Source organism: Tripterygium wilfordii, chromosome 11, assembly GCF_013401445.1.
Source record: "Tripterygium wilfordii isolate XIE 37 chromosome 11, ASM1340144v1, whole genome shotgun sequence".
NCBI lineage: Eukaryota > Viridiplantae > Streptophyta > Magnoliopsida > Celastrales > Celastraceae > Tripterygium > Tripterygium wilfordii.
Window position 1 is genome coordinate 4,042,061 of NC_052242.1, and position 26,696 is coordinate 4,068,756.

Here is a 26,696-nt window from a genome sequence, read left to right on the forward strand (position 1 = left end):
TATGGGTTGTAGTCTACTAATAATGTGCTTATGTTTCTAATCTTACTTTTTGTCGAAAAATTGATTCTAATATATTAACATGATATAATCTTGCACAATTATTGTGCTTGCTTTTCATAGTTCTCTGGAGATCTTAAAAAATTACAATTTTGTGAAATATTAACATGCCTATAGATAAATAATAATCACATTTTTGAATTTTTTATTATCAATAAACTATATTATATTATATCATGTTAATTATTTATTTAGAAATAAGTAATTATATTATTTTACATTTATTTTTTAATAAAATCTTATGATTTTACGATTCGATTTTGCATGCATTCCACCGATCTTATATAAGATCCCGATTTTGAAAACCTTTGTTACCTCCTCCTTTGGATACTTTTTTCCAACGATACGAGTGGCGATGAGTGGTGTGGAGGGTCGAAAATGATCGTGGTGGTCGAATGCTTCCGTTCGGTGGGTCGACAGCTTTGATTGGTGATCGGACGGAGGAGATAAGGTGGATAGTGGTGATGCTCGTGAGAGTGGGAGGGAGAAATAGAGAGAGAGTGTGGTTGTTATATAGAGACAAAATTGGTAATGTGGAATTTTATGTGGCTTATCACATCAATTTGGGCTATAACTTGGGATCATTTTTATTTGGTCATTTAGCAGCTCCGTTTGTATTCATTCACTGAAAGTTTAATTAATTAGATTTTTTTTTTACTTTTAGTTAAGTTTTGTTTTAATAAAGTATTGAATTAATATTCTATAATTCGCTGAACCCTAAACCCTCTCGCGCTTAAACACTTTTATACACTCTCCCCCTCTCTCTCTGTGATCTCAACTTGTCGATCAATGTCCTCCATAGTTTCACGAACCAAAAATCCACTCCTCAATTCTCTCCCTCACTTTCTTACATGGAGTGCCCTCGGTTTCCGCACTATTTGCAGCGGTCGCCTCGGCTTCGAGTCCTCCTCCTCCGATTCTTCTCTCAGCGCAGGCACCAAGTTGCTGGAGTCCTATAGAGAGGAGTTCCAGATTGGGTCGCGCCTGATAACCCTCGAGACTGGCAAAATTGCTCGTTTTGCTAACGGCTCTGTTGTTCTGGGCATGGAGGAGACTAAGGTTTTGTCTACCGTTGCAGCTGGCAGGGGAGATGCTGTGCGCGATTTTTTGCCTCTCACAGTTCGTACATTTCCTTCTTGATTAACGTTCTCTTTTTTTTTTTCCTTCTCTTTATATATAATTGGAGTTTGCTATTGTTCAACTTCAAGTTAAATAAATTATGTGTTATGCTTTTATCTTTAGCTTTTTCAGAGTTTTTTTTAAAAGGTATTTCAAAACTGTGCCCGGTTTATGGTAGAGAAACTAGCGTTGGTACTATGATTGGAAAAGAAATAATACTTCACACTTATGTGTGAATTTCTCCCTCTCTAAAATATTGCCAATCTGAAATAGTAGTTTTTAAGGACTTGTTTCATTTCCTAGCTGAGTCATATATCAGTTGATTAAATCATTGCACTTTCTGCTCGTTAGATGGTGGTTTAATGAGATCAGCAAGCTCTTTTTTTACTTGCATAAGGAGAAGTATAAACGATAAATCCCCCTTAACTTGGAGAATTGCTTAGAACCCTTTATTGCAGTTTTGATGGCAGCAAAATATTTATTTTTTGAGATTACTCTTTTATCCCGGTATTCCAGAATTCTGCATTGACCATTCGTTGGAGTTCATGCATTTTGCATTTTGCATTTTGCTAGGTTGATTATCAAGAAAAGCAATTTGCCCAAGGTGTAATCCCAACTACTTTTATGCGGAGAGAGGGTGCTCCAAAGGAACGAGAACTTTTATGTGGTCGTCTAATTGATCGGCCTATACGGCCACTCTTTCCTCCTGGGTTTTATCATGAGGTTCAGGTATTCTGTTGTTGTCTTGGTTTTTTTTGCAGGTTTCCTTCCCTGCATCTTTTGATTGACTATGTCTTATCTCATAGGTGATGGCAAGTGTTCTTTCCTCAGATGGGAATCAAGATCCAGATGTAATGGCTGCTAACGCAACATCTGCTGCACTTATGTTGTCAGATATACCATGGGGTGGCCCTATTGGGATGATACGCATTGGAAGGATTTATGGGAAGTTTATTGTCAACCCTACCATGGACGAGGTAGTACTCAACAGAAGTTATGATGTTCTCTACATGCTTATTTTCTCACTTTCATCCGAAAATAATTATCGATCCAGAAAACATTGAAAATGTTTACAGTTTTTTCGTAGGGTTCTCTAGGGTCATACTTGATTGCTTCTACATTTGCAAGTCCAAGTTTAATGTTTACATAAGTTGTTTTCCTTCGAAGAATTCTTGTTTTAGAATGTTTATGAGTATGTGTGTTAATTATAGGTTTTTTTAGTGTGGTTGATTTCTTTGTCATGCTTGGGAGGCTGTGTTATGATATGATTTCTCGTATCCTTTCAAATCTTTGACTTACAAACTCTCACTGAATTTTTCTCTGTCATCCCCTAAAGTCAAATTACATGTTTATTTCCCCTCATTCAAGAGGGGTTTCTCGAAGTTTCAACCTTTTAATTTTCTTGTACCAAAGGTGAAATGATTTCTTATGTTTCCCTTTCGATTCCCCCTAAAATAAAATTCAAATTCTTTAACATTTTTGGTGATTTGATTTATTCTTTTCTTTTTCCTGATTGTATCATCTTTAAAGTGATCGTTTTTTGAATCGTTTTTTTTTGTACATGCTTTACCCGACATGTTTGAGTTTTAAAATTTGTTTCCTAGTGAATTCTCATCAGTCACTATGCAGTAACATTTTTACGTAGATCTGACATTTGAATATTGGTGCTATGCAGCTTAGCCTAAGTGATCTCAACTTAGTATACGCCTGTACTAGGGATAAAACTTTAATGATAGATGTCCAAGCTCGTGAGATCTCGGAGAAAGATTTAGAAGCTGGTTTGAGATTGGCTCATCCTGAGGTGTATCATTAGACTTATCGCATATTCTACAAGTTCTTATTGTTAAGATGGTCTGATATCCTTTTATTTATGCATACTGGCAGTTAAATATATCGAACCGCAAATCAGACTTGCTACCAAAGCTGGTAAACAAAAGAAGGATTATAAATTGTCTATGTTATCAGATAGAACATTGGAAAAAGTTGGCAACTTGGCTGCAGCACATATTGAATCTATTTTTACTGATCCAACCTATGGCAAGGTATATATTATCTTCATTTATCAATTATTATTATTTTTGGGCCTGGGATGTGTTAGCCTGTGTATGTTCAAGTATGCTAGCATCATCAATGGATGGTATCTCACTTTTATGTTTATGCGATGCTCATTTTTACAGTTTGAACGAGGAGAGGCCTTAGATAAGATTGCACAAGACGTGAAAAAGGTACTTGAAGAAGAATGTGATGAAGACAGCTTGAATGTTCTTCCAAAGGCAGTAGACACAGTAAGGAAAAAGGTGGGCTATCATTGCAAATCTAAAAGATCCGGACTGTTTTCTTTTCTCATAATATGTTTTGCATACTTTTATAGTAATGCAATCAGGACTTCAAGTTTCAAAAGGAATATTATGGGATTTTCTTCATCTTTCTTTTTCGTGAGCCATTTTTTGTTAGTATCTCAGGATAATAAACCATCATTTTAGCTCGTAATATGTTTTACATTCTTTTATGGTAATGTGGTCAGGATTCAAGTTTCAACAAAGTAACATTTTTTGGGGTTTTCTGCATCTTTTTTTTTCCTCAGCCATTTTTTAGTTTCTTGATATAATGAACACCATTTTAGATAGGTGAGACAAGTATGCTGTGACTTACACATCTGGTACTATTGTCTTGAGCAATCTACAGTTTCATAATTTGTCAATTAGTTTTGATCATATTCGCGAGGCAGTAGTAAATCTGACTGCCAATCTAGAGAGTTAGGTTATTTACATTTTCTTGTCAGTTCTATTATGTACATAAATGCTTTTCTTGGCTCTCACATCTCTTGAGGCTGGCAATTTCTCACTTTTCTTAAAAATATCAGGTGGTACGTAAAAGAATTCTTGCGGAAGGATTTAGACTTGATGGTAGACGTCTGGACGAAGTTAGGCCTGTGTACTGTGAAGCTGGGAACTTACCTATATTGCATGGCTCCTCACTATTCTCTCGTGGAGATACACAGGTCAAGAAAAAATCAGTTTAATTTTGAAGCAAAGAGAGGGATTAATCCTGCTGTTTGGATCTGTTTCAGTTTTAACTTTTACCGTAAGCATATATTTGAATACTTTGTGTAGGTTCTCTGTACTGTGACACTTGGGGCACCTGGAGATGCTCAGCGGCTGGATTCCCTGGTTGGTCCCCCAACAAAGCACTTCATGCTTCATTATAGTTTCCCGCCGTTCTGTATTAATGAAGTTGGTAAACGAGGCGGCTTGAATAGGCGTGAAGTTGGACATGGTAAACTAATTTACACCATTGTTATTTCTTGTCAATATAAGATCATTTTTTTTTGACACTTTGAAGTAGCAATTACTGTTGGTAGGGTGTGCTAGTTTAGTCTTGGGTCTGGTTGTCTAGGAGTAGTCTCGACAAAAAGTCTGTGTTGTCCAAACTGCAATTCGGCCTTAAAAATTCATCATACCATAATCATCATCGTCATCATCAGTGGGGTGAGAACTCAACTGTTCCTGGAGTGAGATGGCATTCCGACATACAACCAAACTTCATTACTCTGCAAAAAGAGTCAGAGATAAAAGTAATTAAAATTAATAACTCCCTAAAGATGTGCTAGGTGTTATGCTACTTAGGCATCTTCCTATGTAAGACAGCACTTAAAATGTCGTCTCTTCATTAATGAAAATGTTAAGATTAGTTACTTTGCTATTCAACCCAATAAGTTAACCTTTTGGTTTGGGGCATTTTACATCATATATATATTCAAACACTCCCCTCAAGTGTGAGCTAGACAATCCGACGGCCCAACATGTGCACAACGAACGAGCCACAACACTAGGGCTACTCTCACACAAGGCCCTCACTTGTGGGGACCAACAACTAAACACAAACACCCACACCTGGGGCCACAATAAATGGGTGTTTAAATTGCTGAAGCTAAGTTTTGAACCCAAGACCTCCTACTTTGATACCATGTTAAGATTAGTTACATTGCCATTCAACCCAATAAGTTAACTTGTTGATTTGGGGCGTTTCACGTAATTTATATAATTCTAACAGAAACCTGTTAAGGGATAAAGTAACATAAAAGGAGCGGCACCTGAACATTATTATGGAAATATATGATGGATAGAGAGATTAAGGCTCCACGACCTTATTTGGATGGTTATCTAGTGACCCTTGCATCACCTCTAAGAAACTCTGTTCTAGCAACTGTTTACATTTCGATCGAGAGTTGTCATAAAAAATTTCTGCAGATCTGATTTCTGATATTGCTCCTATCAAGTTTCTTTCTTTTTTTCCTGTAAAAAAAGTTGTTTTCTTGTGGTTTACTTTTCCACTGGAAAATAGCAACTGTTAATCTTGGAACTAAGAAGTGATGTATGGTTCCGTCTTAGGCAAGCCATTTACTTTATCATTGTGCTTCTTGGCATCATATTCAATTAGAGATTAAAAAATTGATATGCGTTTGCTTCCTCTTCTATCAATGAAACTAGGCATCAGGATGTAAATGCCTAGTCTATAGACTATAGTACCTTACTGTATGCTACGCAGAGTCATGCATATGCTTGAAGGCGTAGAAAACTCATAATGCAAATTGTCTGTTTGTGTTCTCTTCTATATTCAGGAACCCTAGCAGAAAAGGCTTTACTTGCTGTTTTACCACCTGAAGATAGTTTTCCATACACTGTTCGTGTGAACTCAGAAGTCATGGCCTCAGATGGTTCAACCTCAATGGCAACTGTATGTGGAGGTATTATAGTACACTAGAAGCTTGCACTCTTCTCATACTTCTTGTTTGCATATTGAACTGGAATTTTACCATCTTATTTGTTTATCGTTAGAATTAATTCTGAATTTGAGTGCATATTAGGAGAGATTTGATTTCCTTAGCAGTGGAGCGATTCAAAATTTTGGATTTATGTCAGTTTCATGGACTGACCTAAAAGTCCTTTTCCTTTGTCCTCTAATACTTATTGTGACTAGAAAGTATTAATTACATTACATGTAATTGTGGATCAGTCAGAATGACATGTGTCTTTCTTTGTTATAGATATATTGAACTGAGAATTTATCATATTTATTTATTTAGCTTTTGAATTAATTATGAATTTGAGCATGTGTTAGGGGAAATTTGATCTTCTTAGCAGTGGAGTGAATCAAAAATTTGGATTTATGTCAGTTTCGTGGACGGGCTTAAAGATTCTTTCCCTTTGCCCTCAAATACATATTTTGGTTACTGGTTAGACAATATTTATTACATATAAATATTGACTAAGTCACGCTGACATGCTTTTTTCTTTTGCTATAGGCAGTATGGCTTTAATGGAGGCTGGCATTCCATTACGAGAACATGTAGCTGGTGTTTCAGTAGGTCTTGTCAGTGAAGTTGATCCATCCACTGGCGAAATTAAGGACTATCGTATATTGACTGATATTTTGGTGAGATATTCTCCTTTGCTGGTTTCGGCTTTTAACCTAATGTGTTGTGGCTATTCCAAGATGTGAAGTACTATTCCGGGTGTACTTCATTAAAATGCCAAAATTCAGTCAATGAAAATTGCTAGGAACTGTTGCTCCTCATCTTCTTTCCAAGTATACCTCTGCAGTTTGTCTTTGACGTCTTGGCAATTCAAACTTTAAGACCTTTATTTTTTAAGTGGCAAACTCACTTGATTGTTTTTTTTTAAACAGCTTTTTGGTACTTGTTTGTAGTCTATTTGTAGTGTTTACAATTGTGTCTCTTATCTTATTTCTGCAAGTTAATGAAAATGACTTTTTTAAAGGGTCTGGAAGATCATCTTGGCGACATGGACTTCAAAATTGCGGGCACACGGAACGGAATTACAGCAATTCAATTAGATATAAAACCTGCTGGAATACCTTTAGATATTATATGTGAAAGTTTAGAGCCAGCACGTAAAGGTCGTCTTCAAATTCTGGAGCACATGGAACGAGAGATTAGTGCACCTCGTACTGAAGTTGATAGAAATTCCCCGCGGTTAGGTTGGATTTTCGACATCCATTTATGCAGTGATTTGTATCTAATTAGTTAGCTTTACTATGAAGACTCAATCTTAGTTCTTTGATTGAAGATTTATTCATGATGCAGCTAGTTTTAAATATAGCAATGATGCTCTTCGTCGCTTGATTGGCCCTCTTGGCGCTCTTAAGAGAAAAATTGAAGAGGAAACAGGTCCCATTCAAACTTATGAATACTTTTTTTTTTTTTTTTTTATCAGAAACTTATGAATACTTTTCATTGAAGTGTTGTAGATTGCTAAGCTTCCTTGTTCCATAAATAGGAGTTTTTGATTCAAATGAGTTGTAATTTGATCAATTCACTTTATCTTTTGGTTATTCTTGAATATTGTTCCGTATCTTTGTGGTCCCTGAAGTTTACTTGGAATGATTTTTTCATGAAGTTTTCTATTTTCCTGTCATAATGCATACATATCGACCATGGTCGATCGGCTTAAATTGAATCCAGCCGCCTTTTTGCAGTAATAGTCGGTTCCCTTCAAAAACTTATAATTCCAATGTATGTACCATATGCAAGCTTTTGGTGTAGTTGTTGAAACATTTACACCTTTTTAGGACACAGAACGATGGTTGATTAGTGCAATTGATCTCTCTTTTTGTTTGTCCTTTAAGAAGAAAAGTTCTTTTCTTGTTCATCTATAGTTATGCTACTGTTTTTGTTGCCAAGTTGGGTTGTTTGATAGAAGGTTTTGTATTTATTAGTGATAAAACCTTGTTTATTAGATCTTATCGTGTGATATTACGTTGGAATGGCTTGTGATATTGATTTAGTATTTCCATCCTTGCCCCACACTACATTAGATGTGATGTAAGTTTTAGATTACATTTAATGCATTACATCTAATGCATGAATATGATAAAATTTTTCAGATATCTAATAACTCTGTATTCAATTTGATCGGTTAAAATATCAATATATACTTTGATAAATGCATGTTCATCTATTGAAGTTGTTTGTGCCCCTCGTAATTCAGGTGCCCGTATGTCTGTAACTGATGGAACACTTACTATTGTTGCTAAGAACCAGTCTGTGATGGAAAAAGTTCAAGAAAAGGTACTTTTGCATTTACTGCCGCTATACTGTGCTTGACTCAATATGGCTCCCTTGGTGGTATTCTTTAAGGCAATTTGGTTTGTTGTAACTTTTGATGATTTTGTTAGTAAAATGGCTTTTAAATGTAATGAAACTATCCTATTTGGATAAAGATAGAATTTTCAGTAGTCTCTTAATCATTATTTGTTTACCTCTTAAGTTTCACTTACTGGGATTCTTCAGAATATTGCTCATCTAAATGCGTGGTATTGATGTTGTTGAGGTACATGTGAAGCCTCACATGCATGAATGGACCCAAAACTTGAGGCCTTTTGGATTCAAATGGGTATCAAACATGTATTAAGACTTATTGCACACATGTATGCGTAGGATGTGCAGTAAAAAGATGCAAACTTGAAGAAAAAAATATAAAAGCAGGGCGCTAAGGGGGTGCCCATCAGTGCAATACTGAAAGTAAGAGAAACAAAAATGAAAAGCATTGACAAACATCAAGGAGATTAACAAATTGTAGAGGCTGCACCTTTGATGGCAGGAAACATTTATATAATAGTATTGAACCCGCCATCTAAAGCTTTTCCAAGATGTGTCTCTTAGCCTTCCAGAATGTTCTTGTGGTAGACATGATTGGTTGGGCTTCACATTGCTTGTTGGGTTTATGTAGAGATGGCTCTATTTATAGTCTTTATATAAATGCTATGTAGGCACCAAGGCATGTTTGAATTTAGCTTTGAATAAATATTAATGTCTTAATAAATTGTTATTATCAATTTTTGTTGCCAACTCTTCTGCTCAAAATTCTTTTTGTTGCTAATTGTTGTGTCTTGGAACTTGCATCTGTAGCTTTTCTTGCTTTCCAAAAGGTGTAGTTTGTTTATTTCTTTCAGTAAATTAACTTTTATACAGAACATATATAGTGTTTTCATATTTTGCACGCAGGTGCATATTACCAATTACCGTGTCATTTTGTCATTGGTTATCCATGTAAAAGTCGCTTGATGACTCCTGCATTATGCGCATTAAACATTTCTTATGCATTATGTACTTATTGTTAGTGAGTAAAAAATGTCATTTCTCTGTTGTCAGTCATTTTAAGTGCCTTACGCAGTTTCTGTTTACTCAGGTCGATTTTATCATTGGCCGTGAGATTGAAATAGGTAGGATATACAAGGGTGTTGTGACTTCAGTCAAAGAATATGGTGCCTTTGTAGAGTTTAATGGTGGTCAGCATGGCCTGCTACATATTTCTGAGTTGTCACATGAACCGGTATGTTGCAAATTGGTAGAGTATTGGTCTCCATCCCTCCGTCCCAAATGAGATGCATATTTTCTTTCTACTTTCTTATAATATATTAATATTATCGAAAGTGTGCACCATTCTTAGATTGGCATAATATAATTCGATAGAAATTTACATGCACTATACTTAAGCATTCTGTCTTAATCTCTGTTGCCTTCGGTAACTGTAAGTACAGAGAATATTGAGAAATAGGTGATAGCATAAACATGACGAACCGATAATTTTGCCTAACGATTTATATTTTGGTCTTCATGCTATCCATAGTTAAATTTTAGATTTTCTGTTTGACATGTCTTAAATCTAACGTGAAGTAACATGCCCATAGATGGTGGACATAGGTATTTGGTGATTCTTGGTACTTTATGATAATCTGGAACTTTGTCTTCTATAATTATGGAAACTTGATATCTGCCTTGATGGATCTACTTACTGGCAGACATTTGGTGAGTGTCTTCTTAGTCAAAGGGAAAAAGGCCAAGTGTCGTCTTGTGCCTTTTCTTGCAATCTTTGTTTCAACAAATGATCTCAGGAAAGAGTACATTCTCACATCAATATGGGCAAATGTTTAAATACCAAACCATCATATTTTGATACTTTTGGATTTATAGGGGACTGAAAGAAAGCATATACAGGGAATGCTATGTAAGGATTTAATTATCTGATACCAGTTAAAGAAGACATGGGCAGAAGAAGCTGCCAAGTGCCAGTTAACAGATTACGATTCGTTAAAAAATGGTGCTTTAATTTTTCTGAGCTTTGAGCGTCATTCAAATTGATTTTTTTATAAAGATGGTAATACCCTTTCCATTATCAAATGTAACTGTCTAGATTCTGGAATATGGTATCATAATGTTATAAGAGTTGGGAAAAGAAAAATGGATATTTACCAGACAATGAACAAATAGAACGTACTTTATGCCGCTTAAGGCGATGAAGAGATATATCTGTTGAGCGACTATAATTGAACCAAAAATGCAAGATGAACTTGTGGTGGGCCAATATCGGAGAGGATGTTGGTATATCATAAGATATAGACAATGGGCAACCACACTAGCAATGTCTTGTGATTTATTATTTTAAGTTTGATTGCAAGTGAAAACTAGTATTAAGCAAAGGCCTCCAACAAAAGGGGTGTGGCTGAACTCACTGTTGAAAAAGGATGGGTGGAGTTTTGGCAAGCGGTAGATACTGCATTCTTTTGCCCTGTAGTTTGTACCTTGTGTTTTTGGAATTTGTTTGTGTTTATTTTTGGTGCCTCCAGATGTCGTATATTTTTTGCACCTGGTATATCAATTTATTTATTTATTTGTTTTTAGTTCAGATAATTTTGAACTATAGGTTGCTAGCAGTCATGAATTATCTCCATATTATGTTATTTTCATAAGGATTGTGATCCTCCTTCGTCAGGTGTCACGGATTTCAGATGTGGTTTCTGTTGGTCAGAAGCTTTCTTTGATGTGCATAGGACAGGATGTTCGTGGTAACATTAAATTATCCCTTAAAGCAGCTTTGCCAAGACCAGGATCCGAGTTCAATAATCTGGTTGAAGGAAATGCTCCTACTGACAGAGAAACTCCCAACATTTGGGCATCGGCTGATAACATATCTGATGGAGGAGAAGAGCATAAATCTATGATAGAAGGGATTCCAAAGAGTAAACATGAACTAAGTGGGGAAAATGCTTCTGCCTCAACACCGACAATTTTGATTCGGAGTGCTGCGGAGTGTGATGAGGAGGAAAAATCTGCTGGTTTAAGTCGGAGTTCTAAAATCACCCCTAAACCTTATGATGCTTCAAAGAGGGATCATAAGCCGAAAACGTCGCCAACTGAAGCCTCTGAGCTTGATTCAGAGTCTTCCCTTTCTAATTTATTTCCATCTACAATAAAGAACAAATCAAACTTTTTGCAAAATAAAGCCAGTGCTAATTCAAATGATAAAGAAGCTGAAGCAGAGACTCCCATTACCGATAGAAGGCTTAAGATTGGAACCAAGGTTACTGCCAAGGTCTATGAAATTCGTGAACGAGGACTGGTTCTTGATTTGGGAGGTGGGATACTTGGAATGTATCGATTTGAGGTATCTTCTCCTCAATTTTCATAATTTTAAAGAGTGCTTGTCCCCTGACACAATCATTTGTGTAGACTAACAACCACAATAATAGCTCTTCTTTCTCTCTTTTGCTTTGGTTTAGGTCATACTAATTGTTAAACCAAACCGTTTGCGAAAACATCTTCTCTGTTCCTTTTGAACTTGATCTCTCCCATTTAGTAACTGATTGGCGATAATTCAATGCAGGCACTCAAATATGTTTATGCATTTGGACAGATTAACGTAGCCGCATGCATCTCTATCTTGCATTGCTTGAAATAAAAGCAATAAAAAAATTAGCAAGTCTTAGTCCAAATGTTTGGAATCAGCTTCATAATTCCTTAGTAAATACATACTTAATAGTTGGTCTCATGGATATTATCTTTTATTTTCTTCTGGTAAGTAGTGTCAACTGTCAAGATATGCTTTTGAGAGGTGCTTGATTTTTTTGGAAGTCCTCTTTTCCCTCTCAGCTCTTAGGGATGTGTTGGATTGGTTTGCTTTGGCTTTCAGCAAATGTTTCCATAGAGCCTCCATTTTTTTTCCCCTCTTTTCTTACTCTGATTACTCATCTACATATAGATAGATATATTTATCTGTTTATATCCATAAATATATACATATTAATTTATTCATTAAGATGCATGAGGTTCTTAAAGACTTAGGTGCTGCATCTGGTTTATATGTTTTCCATATTAGTGTGAGTAAGTATTCCCTTATAGCTCGCTCTCTCTCTCTCTCCCCTTTGGCAAAATCAGATATGAAATGTTATCACATAAAAATGGTAAACTCCGTCCTTTGGACAGATCCCCACTTACTCTATTGTGACTGAAGATCCTTATGACTAGGAGAACCTTCTCTTTCTTTGGTTTTAAGAGTTGAAAGATCTAGATCCTTACTTACCTCTCCACCGTGTGTGGTTTGTTTGTTTGTGTGATTGGAGATATAACACAATATCTTTCCTCTCTAACACAATATAGTTCTCTTTGCTTGTGCTTCTGTATTTTTTTTTCTTTTTAAATTTGTTTAATGACATCAATGGTGTCAAATTCTAGTCAATCAATTCATTTTGTATTTCAGTTTCCTCTTAATTATATATATCTATCCCCCCCCCCCCTTCTCTTCTTGCCTTTCCTCTGGCAACTTATAGCACAAATAAAATAGTTTTGTTTGTCATTTTTCATTTATCAGTGTTATTTTGTTTTCCTCTAAATGTTGATGTCTACTCTGAAGCTTCACTCTAATGCTTGTTTTACTGAACTGAAGGATTCCCCCATCCAAGCCTTCTCCACGCCTTTTTCTCGGTGGTGAAAAATTATTGTTTTGATTAAAATCTGACCCTCATTTTTTGGCCCTGCAGACAAATGGCAAGAAGGACTTTGAGGTGGGTGATGAACTCCGAGTTAAGTGTTCAAGTTTTTCTACCTCTGGAGTTCCTGTTGTGTCGTCAGTGGACGATGAATAGTTTCATATTGGCTGCCCGCCCAATCCCCTGGTTTACGTCAAAAGGATAAAGGCTAGAGGACGTGCTTTTTGATAGAATTCTTCTGCTCGTGGAGGGAATGATATGCAACTGGAAAATTGAGTGTGCATTTGGATGAGGCACCATTATCATCATCAACCTATTCCCTGATATGGCTTTGATTTAAGCAAGCTGTTTTGAGCATCCTAATCTTGGACATGGGAGCATCAAGTTCCCGTTTCTCAGATGGAAATCAGTTCTATGAAGACATCGTCGTGCTTTGGCAGTAGCTATCCTGCCAAATTGAAATGACCTTTTTTTAACACATTACTATTCCAACTCTAGCAGTAAAGTTCTGTTAGTCAGGTCTCTAATTTATTTGCATTTCAAGTTTTGGCATTTCATTGTCGTTTTATTGATATGTAGTATTCTGCAAATGGATAATTAAATTCCATTGCGGTTTCAACTTGCAATCAAAGAAGGAAAGAGTATCGGTGGAGATGGAATTTGCCTTAATAAAATGTACATAGAAGGTACTTGTCCTTGGGTGGTGGCTGTTGACAGCAGATGTAGTAGGATTTCTGAGATATTCGGCAATAAAAAGTGTTTTTTTCATGCAACTCTTATACGCTCTACATGTACATGGCACATGGATATTTTGTCATTGTTTTGGGTTGCAATAAATTGTGGCATGTACAACCATAGAATGCTGTTAGCTAAGGTGAGCAATCACAATGGTTCCATTTTAAGAGGGCATGGATGTCTTTTGTTGTCTCTTTTAATGGGACATGAGAATAAAATGGCTCCAATGGTGATAATTTATTGTCTCTATTTTGTTGTGGACAACATGGGGGCATGAGACATGGTTGGCCTTCATGTTGGCCCTAACACATGGGTCCCATTTAAACCACATGCACAACTACATCAAAAATCAATATTGGGCTCCACCTTTATTACACCAAATAGTAAATCAACAAATTTACACAGTTTATGGGTAATGTATGAGAATTTGTATTTTGTCGATGTGATTGTATTTTGTTGGTTTGATTTTTGTGTAACAGATGTGGGGTCCGATATTGATTTTTGTGTAAAAAAGTGAGTGTGTGTGATGTGAGGCCCACCTGAGAGCAAAGTTATGGGCATCACATTTACCGTGTCTACATCCATGCCACACCAAAATTAAACCAACATATTGATATTGTTGGAACATTAAAATTTTTATTGACCCATTAGAATATCATTTTTTGAGATTTTGATGCCCTAACAAATTGCAACCATTGTAGTTGCTCAATACATATAACACTTCTTTTCCATTCTCAACCACCTTGGCAAAAACACGATTTCCAATGCTTTTTGTTGAGCTCAATAACAAACCACTTTAATCCAATCCTAATCTTTGACAAATCATATGAACCATGCGAAGATAACTTCTTCTTTTTTCTTTCTTTCTTTTTAATGAGTATCTTGTGAAGACGTTGAGTGAGGACTGAGGATCAAGGTAGTGAAAACGTAAGATCGGATCAGAAGTGGAGAAGGGGTGTAAAATCAGAATCGCAAAATCGAATCGTAAAATCGTAAGATTTTACATACAATGTAAAAATAAGCATATTTTTCAATGCTAAGACATGTAACAAGAATAACATAATGCAATAATAATTAGATAAGGCCATACATGTTCAACATGTTCAAAGTTCTAACAATCAAACATACTAAAAATTAAACACATGCTATATAAGCTCAATCTCATGTTCCAACAACCAAAATACAAACAAATAAATTAACACAAATCATCAAGATCATCATCTTCACCACTTCCACCTCCACCACTCCCATCATATTCATCTCCCTCTCCCTCCTCCATATTCACATTTTCTTCTATATCTTTATCTTCAATTGGGTTGCCATCAAATTCAATTGTCATATCATGAATTGGGTCATTTCCAACTGGTTCAAAAATTTGAGCATTGACATCCTCATTAGGAGGAGGAACATCCACACCTCCCTCTGTGATCCACTCATCATCGGAACCAATATCTTCAAAGGTTGGCAACTCCACACTTCTAAATTTCTTATTCTTCAACTTGGAATTGTACATCACAAACACCATGTCATTCATCTTCTTTTGGTGAAGACGATTCCTTTTCTTATTATGAACCTAAAACCACACAATGAATTAATTAAGAAGTATTGAAGTTCCTAACATTTAGCAAACAAACTTAAAAAATAAACTTGAATCTTACCATCTCAAATGCACTCCAGTTACGCTTGCATCTAGAAGAGCTACAAATTAAGCTAATAGCAAATCTTTGAAGTTCGGGAACATCATCTCCATAAGTGTTCCACCAATCAGTAGGATGCTTTTCTCCAATGAATCCCTAGCATCACTCCTAGAAAACATACCTTGACCATGATGGAATATATCAAGTTGTGAGATTATTGTATTTCTATCATTTAGTTCCTTCACCAACGTATCCAAGCTATCAAACAACCCGTTTTTAACTTCCTTATCATTAGGGTTGAAGCTACGACGATAATGAATTCGGGGGTTTAGATAGTGGGTCGTAGCATGTAATGGCCTATGAAGTTGCTTAGTCCACCTCTCATCAATAATCTTCCAAATAGGCGTCTGACTACAATCAAAAAATAAAATAATTAGTATTTGAAAAATTACAATGCATATGGTATGGAAAAATTACTAAATTTAATAACCTTCTTGCCAAATATGCCGTAGCAAACATAGTAACAGCAGGTCTAATAAAATCTCTCCCCTCAGTGAAGTGTTTCAACATGGAAATGAGCAATGTTCTTGAATATATGTATGTCGTTATCTTCCTACCTTGTTTGATAGTCATACGATGGACCTTCAATTTCTTCTCAAAATCCTCCAACATCAAGTCAATGCAATGTGCTGCACATGGTGTCCAAATAAATGTTTCCTCTTCTCCATCAACAATGAACTTGCCGCCTTAGAAGATGCATCATTATCAGTAATCACTTGCAAAACATTTTCTTCCCCAACTTCCTCAACAACCCTATCCAACATCTCAAAAAAAATTTGTGCTGTTTTTGAAAAATCTGACGTGTCCAATGACTCCAAAAAGACGGTCCCTCTAGGACTGTTCACCAAGAAATTGCATATTGATCTTCTCTTTTTATCTGTCCAATCATCAGACATAATGCTATAACCTACTATTCTCCATTCAGCCTTATGTAGCTCAATGTAATCCCTTGTCTCCTTTACTTCCTCTTTGAGCATAGTCTCCCTAACTTCATGGTAAGAGGGAGCCTTAAGACCAAGACCATGTCTAGCTACCTCTTCAAACATTTTTGTGAACTCTGCACTTCTGACTGTGTTGAAAGGAATACCACACGTGTAAAGCCACCTCCCAATACTTCTACATGCACTTTTTCTCAAATCTTTCTTGAATAGCTCATTCATAGTCACTTGAGTAGAACTTTTCTTCCCTTTACCCTTATACATAGTTGATGACATCCCAGTTTGAGACTCAGGTAGTGTTTCACTAACCGAGCTCCCAATTTAATGTTAACGCAACAACATCTTACTCTTTCTTTCCTTTGCTTCCGTACCATGAGACAAAATCTCCAACATTCTCTTCCTCACATCATCGGGTACACTTCGACAAGCTCCTACATTATCGTTTGTACAAGCAAGGTGATGCTTGAAACGAAATATACCCCCGCTGCTAATTTTAGCACAAAATTTACATTGCACCTTCTTTGCATCATGACCAACCTCAAAACCATATTCCCATCCTATATCATTTCTACTCCCCGAGCATTTTTCCTCCTACTACTTGCAGTTGCAGCTCCAAAACCAGAAGTTGACATTTTATTAATTAAAAATCAAATAAAAATACCTGCACACAAGAATAAACCAAAGCAGAACACAAGAGAGTACAACCAGTAAACATTAAGAACCAAAATAGCAGTGTAAATACAATTGTACAGAGTGATCGAGTAGCACTAGTAGAGAATAAGAATAAGAAGAGAACATAAATAAGTTATGCATACCAGAATAGTCGAGACTCGAGATGCAGAATAGTCGAGTAGATTGTAGAGTCAAGAGCAACTCCAGTACCATATCACCATCGCATACATCTCCAGGACCAGTCGTCGCAGTCGATCAAGTATTTTAGCCTTTTAGGGTTAGCAAGTGTCGCGAACGACAAAGACGATAGCTGTAATAGGGAGTTTTGGCTGTATAGGACCTTGGGCTGAGGTTGAATTGGGCTAGAAGAATAAAAATTGGCCTAAAACAAAAGGCCCAATCGAAAAACTTGGCTTATAAGGATAGAAAACAAAATCGTTAAAATCATATGTAAAATCGCGATTTCAACGATTTCATCGAGTTTGCGCTCGATCTGCATCGATCTTGATGTGGCAACGAGTTTACCACTATTCTACTCGAAATCTTAGGCAAGATCGAGCGATTTTACGAGTAAAAGCGTAATTTTGACTACCTTGCTGAGGATATTCCTCTTTTAAGATGGATCAATTTGGCAAGATTCCACTTGAATAGCTATATGTGAGATTAGGTGTACACACGAACCTAGTTTGAGCTCGAACACATAGTTAGCTTAGGCGAGCAATCACAATGGTTCCATTTTAAGAGTGCATGGATGTTTTTTGTTGTCTCTTTTAATGGGACATGGGAATAAAATGGCTCCAATGGTGGTAATTTATTGTCTCTATTTTGTTGTGGACAACATGGGGGCATGAGACATGGTTGGCCTTCATGTTGGTCCTAACACATGGATCCCATTTAAACTACACTCATAACTACATCAAAGATCAATATTGGGCTCCACCTTTATTACACCAAACAGTAAGCCAACAAATTTACACAATTTATGGATAATGTATGGGGATTTGTGTTTTGTTGATATGACTGTATTGGGGTATGTGTTTTGTTGATGTGGCTAAACCAACAAAATGTATTGATACAATGGTGTAAATTTGCTTGTTGATTTTTGTATAATAGAGTGGGGTCCGATATTTATTTTTTGTGTAAAAATGTAAATGTGCGCCCTGTGGGGTCTACCTGAGAACAAAGTTATGGGCATGACATTTGCCATGCCTACATCCATGCCACACCAAAATTAAGCCAACATATTGATATTGTTGGAACATGAAAATTTTTATTAACTCATTAGAATATCATTTTTTTGTCATCGATGCCCTAACAAATTGTAGCCATTGTAGTTGCTCAATACATATAACACTTTTTTTCCATTCCCAACCATCTCGGCTAAACACGATTTCCAATGCTTTTTGTTGACCCCAATAACAAACCACCTTAATCCAATCTTAATCTTTGACAAATCATATGAACCATGCGAAGATAATTTTTTTTTTCTTTCAATGAGTATCTTGTGAAGACGTTGAGTGAGGACTGAGGATATTCCTCTTTTAAGACGGATCAATTTGGCAAGATTCCACTTAAATAGCTATATGTGAGATTAAGTCTACACACGAACCTAGTTTGAGCTCGAGCTACACGGTTCGAGTTCATACTTATCGAGCTCGAGCTCGAATTCAAGCTTATAATTATTTGGTTCAAAAACTCAAGAGCTGGCTCGATTTTAATATATTGATATTATATATATATATGTATAATATTACGTAATAGATCTATCATAATTAAAATTAAATTATAATATTAGTAATAAAATAAGAAAAAAAGCTCAGAATATAACTTGAGCTCGTGAGATCAAAAATTTTGGCGAGCTCACTCGAGCTTTTGGATACACGTTTCAAGCCAAGTTCGAACTCGAGCCTCTCCTAAATAACTTGGGCTGAGCTTGAATAGCCAAAAGTTCGGCTCGACTGTAGCTCTATGTGAGACCCATTATTCATGCAAGGGGAAAGGAAGTAAACCATTTATTATGGTTGGACAGTTCGTAAACCTTAAATATTGCATTAACTTGTGTACGACTTGCGTTCTAATAAAGTTCTTAAGAATAAATTATTAATCTAATTGGTTAAGAGGGAGTATTTCCTTTTTAGAAGTCGTGGATTTAATTTTTACATAACCTTTATTTGAAATGTGTTTGCTTGACTAGTATAATTTGCGGATTATTTGGGTGTTTTCAAGTAATAAAAATAATTTAAAAAAATTGTCTACAAAAAAAAAAAAAAAAAAAAAAAAGAGAAATGAAGTTATTTCTGTTGAATAGATTGGTTTTGCCACCTCTCTTATGCCATTTCATGCAACTAGATTTAAAACCACAGCTTGAAACCCTAAAAATAACTCCAAAAGGTCCAAGCCCATGGCACCACTAAAATTACAAAATGCAAAAAACAGTTTCTCTCTCCTCCTCTCATGGCACCTTCTCTTCTTTCCTTGATCTTCCTCCTCATGACATTCTCCATCAATTCCTCCCATGCCAACCCAAGAACCGACGTCGTTGCACGCATGTGTGGGGATGTTCATGTACAAAATGTCTCCAACTACTTCACATACTTTGCAGATATATTGAAGTACATGGAAGAAGTAATCCCCCGGAATAAGGTCGCCATAAAAGAAGCAGGGGTTGCGCCGGACAAATTGTATGTGCTTGCTCAATGTATGGATGATCTGACTTCAAAGGACTGTGAAACCTGTTTTAACCAGATTAATACTCTCATGTCTGGTTGTTTTCCTTCTACCGGTGGTCGTGTTTTTCTTGATGGGTGCTTTATGAGAGCTGAGAATTATAGTTTCTATTTGGAAGACACGGGACCTCTTGATTCTAAGGTGATTTTATTCTTCTTCCATGTCTTCTCTTCTGGATTTTTATCTTTTTTGACTTGGAATCATTCCAAAAGGGATTGGTTGATTGAATTTTGGGAGGTGGATTGAAGAAGCTAGGGTTTGAATTTAGGATTTTTGACCCCAAAAGTTTAAACATTTGGGATTTGGTGAATTTAATCATTCGGTAAGATTTAACAAAATTAATCATTTGTGTATGTAAGGAGTTTGTATATGTTATCGATGCTGCAAGTCTGCAACTGCTGACATTTCATTATCATCACCACCACCACCATAAGTGCTTACGAAGAAACTCAAACTGGTCACAGAACATGCAAAATGAATTGTGTTTATATAATAGGAAAATGGAACAAAGCAAAATGTTTGGATATATTCTTCATAGGTTACAAAAACGAAAATGGCTTCAGTGTCCGAAACCATTTCCATTCGTCTATATTGATGTCATGTCTGATAGAGTGATAGATCTTAGATTCCTTTATGCAATTTTGTCCTTTGTATTTCGCCAGTCTCTACATGCTATATAAAGTGACTTCTTGTTGTTTTAATTTTTAACATATCATTGTATTTTTAAGTAGAGATGTAGCAGCGATAAAGACATAAGGAAGGAATTCAAGAACGCAGTAAGGAAAGTGATTTCTAAGATGCTAAGGACAGCATCAGCTGGGGGAGGTTTTGCAGTACATGAAGAGTCATCAAAAGGGGTAACAGCCTATGGCATGGCCATTTGCTGGGAGCCTCTGGACCCAAGATCATGTTCTAAATGCTTGGCAGATGCAGCTGCAAATTCCTTGCGGTGCCTTCCATCGACAGATGCACGTGCACTCAATGCAGGCTGCTTTTTACGTTACTCCAATTATTGGTTTGCCAGCAATGTTAAGTCCCGAGCAATTGAAGGTTAGCTTCAACCATTGCGTAGTCTTTCACATAACTAGGTACAGTTTTTGTTTACTAACTGTTCTCTGTGTTATATCTGCCAAAAACAAATAGAATGTTACAGAAGTACAGTTATGTGGCTTAATGCAATTCTTGAATTCCAGTTTGATTGTGTTCTTCTTGGTATTCATGTTTGTGGAAAAAATATATTCATGTGATGGTAACAAAAAACATAGTTGAGTGAGTTGTGCAATGCATCATTACTCTTGTAATGTAATGACGTTGTCAATGATTATACAAGCAATAATTTCATCTTGTTATGTCTGGATGAGTTGAAGTAAAGATCTAGATTGTTTAGAAGACTGTTAGATATATATGTAGAACATACTATTATGGATGCCATTCTATATATATATATATATTTTCTGGTGTGTATCCTTCATCGAATTTTCTTCCCTATCTTGTTGATGTTTCTACAAATTTTAAAATGTTTCTATTCTCTATCTTGTTGATGTACCTACAAATGTTAAATGAGTTCTATCTTCTTGTTATCCTACAAATGTTACATTATGCATTACGAAATAAGATCTCGGATCCAATGGGTTGGTTTAACATTTAATCTCTGAAACACATCTGGATGCACTGATATATCTTTTCTAAATTTGGATACGGAGCCAATCCATATCGGTTCAGAATTCTTAAGGCTTAGTTTCTTAATCAGTTCACTGCATTAATCTCTTGTAGCTGCCATATTTGTGCATGCTTCATGGATCATTGGGATGGTTGCGATCTGTACATCGGCAGTAGGGGTGGGGCTCCTTGTAGGAAAATGTACTTATAAGCGAGCAAATCGCAGGAAAAAAACGAGAGGTAATGTTCAATGACTGAAAGAAAATTATCTCTCCTCTATTTCTTCAGTTATTCCTTGGGTTTTAAAGTTATAACTTGGCAGCTCAATCGTACTCTTAACATTGTTTGTTATACTGACAGGAACTGAGCCGGACTTACTAGCATTAACAAAGAGCTTGGAGATCTTGCCATTCAAGTACTCAACACTAGAGAAAGCAACTGATAATTTCAATGAAGGTCACAAGCTAGGACGTGGAGGATATGGAGAAGTATTTATGGTAGATGATCGTAAATTTCATCTTATTTATTATTTATTTTGTTTTTCTGATTCATATTCTTAATATATAAACAGATATGTACCTAAATGTTTCAGGGAACCTTACCAGATGGTAGAGAAATTGCAATAAAGCGTCTCTATGTTAGCGGAAAGAGTCGACTTCAGGAGGTATGCAACGAAATGGATGTTATTAGCAGAGCTCAACATAAGAACTTGGTTCGCTTCCTCGGCTGTTGCTTCACCAGTGTCGACAGCTTCCTTGTCTATGAATACCTAGCAAACAGAAGTCTCGACTTCATTTTATTTGGTAAGCTACCATTGTTAAACTAATTACATATGCTTTGATTTCTCGTCTCGATAAATATTTCAGAACTCAAAATAAATATTGAATTACAAATATAAGCATTGGACTGAACCATTCAAACCACCGATGATGAGTATGAAATCAGTACATCTGTGATATGAAATCTATATGATATTTAATCATCTCCTTTATTATTTTTTTTATGAATAAAACTTGTACTGTTTTCTTCTCTAAGCAATCTGAAAACATTTGTGGTAACCATGGAAGAAAGATCCAGTGAAGAAGGCTGAACTAGATTGGAAGAAACGGTTTGGAATTATAACAGGAACAGCAGAAGGTCTCGAATATCTCCACAAGGATTGTCAGGTGCGAATTATTCATAGAGACATCAAAGCCAGTAACATCTTGCTAGACTTGAAACACAGACCAAAAATCTCGGATTTTGGTCTTGCTAGATTTTATACCAACGAACAATCCTTTGTCAGCATCACCAATGGCATTGCCGGCACATTGTAAGTCCTTTTGTTATTAAGTTTATGCTTTATTAGTTCCTGTCATGGCATACTGATTGTGTTGGTACATCTGTTTAAGATTACTAGGTCATGTTTTATCTCTAACAAAGTCTATTGTGCCTTTCTTGGGTTGAAGAGGGTACATGGCCCCTGAATACATTGCGAGGGGACGACTAACTGAAAAAGTAGATATCTACAGCTTTGGAATTCTTGTGCTTGAAATCGTCAGTGGTGTGCAGAACAACAGATTTCTTCAGTACGAGGAATCAATGGATACTCTAGTCACTCATGTAAATTCTCAGTCATTTAAGCAACTCTCTTTATCTCACACTTGATACATTTATCCATTTACTAACAAACAAAGTTTTTTTTTTTTTTTGTATCTTTCCTTGCTATATAGGTATGGAAGCACTTTGAATCGAACACATTGTCGAATATCATCGACAAAAACTTGTCGTCTGAAGATGTCGGAGAAATTAAGAGAGTAGTTCAATTGGGGTTGTTGTGTACTCAAGAATCGCCAAGTAAACGCCCCAGCATGACAGAAGTAGTCCAAATGCTTAGACAAAGAGAGATCGCATTGCCTACACCATCCAAGCCACCTTTCATCGACGAAAACATGGAATTATCGTCTCCGTCAGGGACTGATCCACGACAATCTTCTCATGTATCTGATTTATGGCCCGAGGGGCAACAAGGATAAGATGCACCACAACGTGTATCTGATATATACCATAGATCGAAATGGGGTTGATGGGAAGAGGATTGAGACCATGAAATGAGTACTCTCCATATAAAGACCCGCTTGTAAATAATAAATAGATAACACAATTGTAACTGCATAGAACCTGACATCACTAGGAAGTCACTTGTTTCGCATTCCATTTGTACATCCCGTAGTTGCAGCAGTGTCTTGCACTTGTTCCAATCTGGAGTTGCAACTCCATCGGTAGGATCCTTCCTTCCACATGCCACGTATTTCACTTACTGCCGATATAGATGACAGGGAATGTGATTGCATAACAGAACATGCTTTGCAGCTTCACTCATATGTTGAATTCTAATTGAATAAAATAAAAAAAGTCACGTCTACTCATTGCTTATCTTCGTCGCTCATATCACTTGCAGAGTATATTGCAAGTTGTTACAACTTACTAATTATTGACCGACGAACGATACTTAGGTGCCCAGATGTTCTTGGAAGCTCAAAGCTCAGGTTTAATCTTCAAATCGCCATTTGGTAAAGTACTTTGTGCTTGGGCAAGGCGCTTTGCTTCCTGCAATGAATAAAGAGCTCTAAGTTTGTGATCACAACCAAAAGATCAAACAGGCAATTATGTGTTCCTACACCAACTTGTAAAACTTGCTAACTAAAATAACAAAACCTAAGTCAGTGGATTCAAGTTCAGATTTTATTACACCATCCTAAGCTCAAGAGTAAGCCTTGTATTCCAGTTCCTTGTTACTTATAAATGTATGACGTATAAATTGCAACAAAAAAAAATTGAAACTCAGACTGCTGTAAATATTTAAGAGACTTGAATCATTTCACTACGAGAACAATAACAATATCAGGAAATTTTAATGAATGAAAAATTGCATGTGCTAAGTTGTTCAACACAATTTCAAATTTCACTTAATCAACTCACACTCACACTCTAATATTTTGGGTTATGTGCCATTTTTTCAAAGAAAAAACCATCTGAAAAACAAGACATAATAGCAAGTACTGACAAGCTGGAGAGAAGTCTGAAAACAATAACAAATCCAGACTCAATTCATTCGTAGGATAACAGGAAAATAATAAGCATTTTTAAGCTTCTAGCAGGAAAATAATTGCTTACAATCTTTTTATCATCAATTCGCTGAATGGTAGAGCTCTGTATTCTAATTATTAAAACATAAATATGATAGACAAAGTTCCACCATGGAACCATGGAATCATGTAACCGACTCCAAAATATTTGAGACAAGGCTTGAGGACGATGAAAAATATGGACACGATTCAACAAATTATTAAAATGTGGTATTCATATATTCGCAAATCCTAAAATTAACACCGCCATTCTACATGAAGCAATATATGACTTACAGCAGCAGAACTCGCACGTATCTCCCTGTATGATTCAACTTCATCAGGAAAGACCTGCTCCAGCTCCTCCAGAAGATGCTTTCGCAAACCCTGTAAAAATCAGTAAAAGAACCCAGTAAGAGCACTCAAAGGCTCAAAGCATCAAAAAAGAATAACGTGTTCAATGTAAAAATTACAAACAGACCACATGGACATGCTTCCAATTTCCAAATATATCTTCACCATAAAAGGTAATATTAACTCCGGAGTTAAGAATACCTTGAAGGAATCGGTTTTGCCTTTGGTAACCTGATTTTTGGCAATGCAGCTGTTTAAGACATCTTTTGTAAACTCATCTGGATTCTTTCCATCATCAATCAAACTACGCAAAGAGGGGGCAAGAGAAACCATCAGAAAAAGAACAAGACAAGTAACAACTAGCTTATTTTATAGCAAGTTCAGTAGTACAAAACAAGGATATGAAAAAGACTCACTTGAGGACCTCCATAGGAACCTGGATATTACAGTTTTCCGACAATTTAGACATGTTATCAAGCTCCATGACGAGATTGTTGCTGCATAATAACGAGCCACTGGCATAAGTATACACCATTGACAAGAACAATCCACATAAACTTATAAATAATGCAAAGGTCAAAGAGACATACAGGCGTTGAAGAAGAGGCAGCTGGGAGGCAGCATTGAACGACGATACAGTGAGGTAAAGTTGGTGAATGAGGTCAAGGGTCTTCTGTATGGAGTTAATAACCTGGCTCAGGTTCTGCTTCGTATCATCAGCTGTTGTTGCTGCTGCCACGTCTTTCATCTGGGAAGCCATCATCCCATCGCCAACATTCCCACCAGCAACTCCACCAGCATTCTGCAACGAATCCATAATTTTTGGCAGTTCTCCTCTACTCTCTTGTATTGTATGTATAACTTATATCCCAATCAACCAGATAAACCCTGATAAGCAACACCATAACCCAATGAATACATAAGCACGTTGTTTTTCCCACTAAGCCGGAATGAAAATATGTGCATATATTTATTCATGACCAAATTCAAGCCTTCATCTTTCTCCCTAATTTTTATTCATCCATATTGCAAGAAAACTAAACACGCAAGTTATGTGAAAACATGATTCATCAAGTTAATTAAGATTTCTTATAAGGACTCTGTAATCGAAGACATTACTATAAGCACAAGATGATACAAGCACACACTATAATCTCTATGGGTAAGTTTAGCAAGAATAATGTAAGGATTAGATATGACATATATACCAGTGCTCTTGGTCCATCTTATCAAAAACAAAGGATTTCGTGAGTATCGAGAAGCGATCAGCACCAAAAACCGATTACTAGTTTTTTTTTTTCACGAATTATTAGAGACAGAACAGTGGAATATGGATCGATTCATACCTAAATCGCGTCTTTTTCTTTCTTTCTTTCTTCAAATCAGCGTAGAAAAACTTGAAAAGGAAGAAAGATCTCTCTAATCGGTTGAATCAATGCCCAGGAATTCGTGAAACAAAGAGAGGAAGCGCTGATCCAATGGAGAAAGCAGAGAAGAGTTTCTGACAGAATTGATGCGTATGGATTCGTTCGCGACGAAAACAAAGAGGAATTAAGAAGACAGGAAGTCGGTTTCTCTTATCTATTCTTCCACTTCGACACCAAGGTTTGTGGGCTTTAAATAAAGCCCAAATTTAAAACCCGTATGACCGTGTCTAACATATGCCTTTATTTTATTACAAATAAAGCCCACATACATGACGAATGCGTAAGATACTTCAGCCCATTTAATCATCAACTAATTCTTTCCCTTTAATAAGTTCTACAGACAATTGACACTAAGAACACTTACGACAATTTAATCATAAAAAGTTTATGAGCATTTTTAAAATTGTAAAAAAATAT

At 36.2% G+C, this 26,696-nt stretch overlaps 4 protein-coding genes and 1 pseudogene across 4 annotated transcripts; 2 read left to right on the plus strand and 3 right to left on the minus strand.

Annotated features, from left to right (window-relative positions):
* The first annotated feature begins 766 nt into the window (after positions 1–766).
* On the plus strand, positions 767–13,736 carry LOC120009960 (polyribonucleotide nucleotidyltransferase 2, mitochondrial-like). Its single transcript, XM_038860697.1, has 16 exons — positions 767–1,176; positions 1,750–1,905; positions 1,983–2,153; positions 2,852–2,977; positions 3,057–3,218; positions 3,354–3,473; positions 4,040–4,177; positions 4,290–4,452; positions 5,798–5,923; positions 6,482–6,612; positions 6,957–7,176; positions 7,283–7,366; positions 8,187–8,266; positions 9,387–9,530; positions 10,971–11,642; positions 13,015–13,736. The coding sequence occupies exons 1-16, from the start codon at positions 847–849 to the stop codon at positions 13,117–13,119; spliced, it is 2,928 nt and encodes a 975-aa protein (XP_038716625.1). The 5' UTR covers positions 767–846; the 3' UTR covers positions 13,120–13,736.
* A 1,113-nt stretch (positions 13,737–14,849) lies between these two features.
* On the minus strand, positions 14,850–17,278 carry LOC120008461. The gene is made up of 3 exons (XM_038858784.1): positions 17,149–17,278; positions 15,357–15,746; positions 14,850–15,271 (listed from the first exon to the last, which is right to left on the minus strand). Exons 2-3 carry the CDS (start codon positions 15,357–15,359, stop codon positions 14,894–14,896), a joined length of 381 nt encoding a protein of 126 aa, XP_038714712.1. The 5' UTR covers positions 15,360–15,746; positions 17,149–17,278; the 3' UTR covers positions 14,850–14,893.
* LOC120008689 lies at positions 15,404–17,042 on the minus strand (annotated as a pseudogene).
* A 2,274-nt stretch (positions 17,279–19,552) lies between the features above and the next one.
* On the plus strand, positions 19,553–23,439 carry LOC120008690 (putative cysteine-rich receptor-like protein kinase 43). Its single transcript, XM_038859073.1, has 8 exons — positions 19,553–19,873; positions 20,464–20,782; positions 21,506–21,631; positions 21,752–21,888; positions 21,984–22,194; positions 22,463–22,703; positions 22,840–22,993; positions 23,104–23,439. The coding sequence occupies exons 1-8, from the start codon at positions 19,553–19,555 to the stop codon at positions 23,404–23,406; spliced, it is 1,812 nt and encodes a 603-aa protein (XP_038715001.1). The 3' UTR covers positions 23,407–23,439.
* A 59-nt stretch (positions 23,440–23,498) lies between these two features.
* LOC120008643 (mediator of RNA polymerase II transcription subunit 10b-like) lies at positions 23,499–26,409 on the minus strand. The gene is made up of 6 exons (XM_038859030.1): positions 26,199–26,409; positions 25,443–25,740; positions 25,269–25,349; positions 25,054–25,156; positions 24,796–24,885; positions 23,499–23,980 (listed from the first exon to the last, which is right to left on the minus strand). The coding sequence occupies exons 2-6, from the start codon at positions 25,667–25,669 to the stop codon at positions 23,909–23,911; spliced, it is 573 nt and encodes a 190-aa protein (XP_038714958.1). The 5' UTR covers positions 25,670–25,740; positions 26,199–26,409; the 3' UTR covers positions 23,499–23,908.
* Positions 26,410–26,696: the final 287 nt, after the last annotated feature.

Bases quoted from the DNA above. Each gene is read 5' to 3' on its own strand.
- LOC120008690 (XM_038859073.1), top strand. From the start codon at position 19,553: ATGTGTGGGGATGTTCATGTACAAAATGTCTCCAACTACTTCACATAC. The intron at 19,874-20,463 runs GTGATTTTATTC...ATTTTTAAGTAG, and splicing joins CGGGACCTCTTGATTCTAAG to AGATGTAGCAGCGATAAAGA. The intron at 20,783-21,505 runs GTTAGCTTCAAC...AATCTCTTGTAG, and splicing joins TAAGTCCCGAGCAATTGAAG to CTGCCATATTTGTGCATGCT.
- LOC120009960 (XM_038860697.1), top strand. From the start codon at position 847: ATGTCCTCCATAGTTTCACGAACCAAAAATCCACTCCTCAATTCTCTC. The intron at 2,154-2,851 runs GTAGTACTCAAC...GGTGCTATGCAG, and splicing joins TCAACCCTACCATGGACGAG to CTTAGCCTAAGTGATCTCAA. The intron at 4,453-5,797 runs GTAAACTAATTT...TTCTATATTCAG, and splicing joins TAGGCGTGAAGTTGGACATG to GAACCCTAGCAGAAAAGGCT.
- LOC120008643 (XM_038859030.1), bottom strand. From the start codon at position 25,669: ATGGATTCGTTGCAGAATGCTGGTGGAGTTGCTGGTGGGAATGTTGGC. The intron at 25,350-25,442 runs GTATGTCTCTTT...GTTATTATGCAG, and splicing joins CTGCCTCTTCTTCAACGCCT to CAACAATCTCGTCATGGAGC. The intron at 24,886-25,053 runs GTATTCTTAACT...TGATTTTTACAG, and splicing joins GCAAAACCGATTCCTTCAAG to GGTTTGCGAAAGCATCTTCT.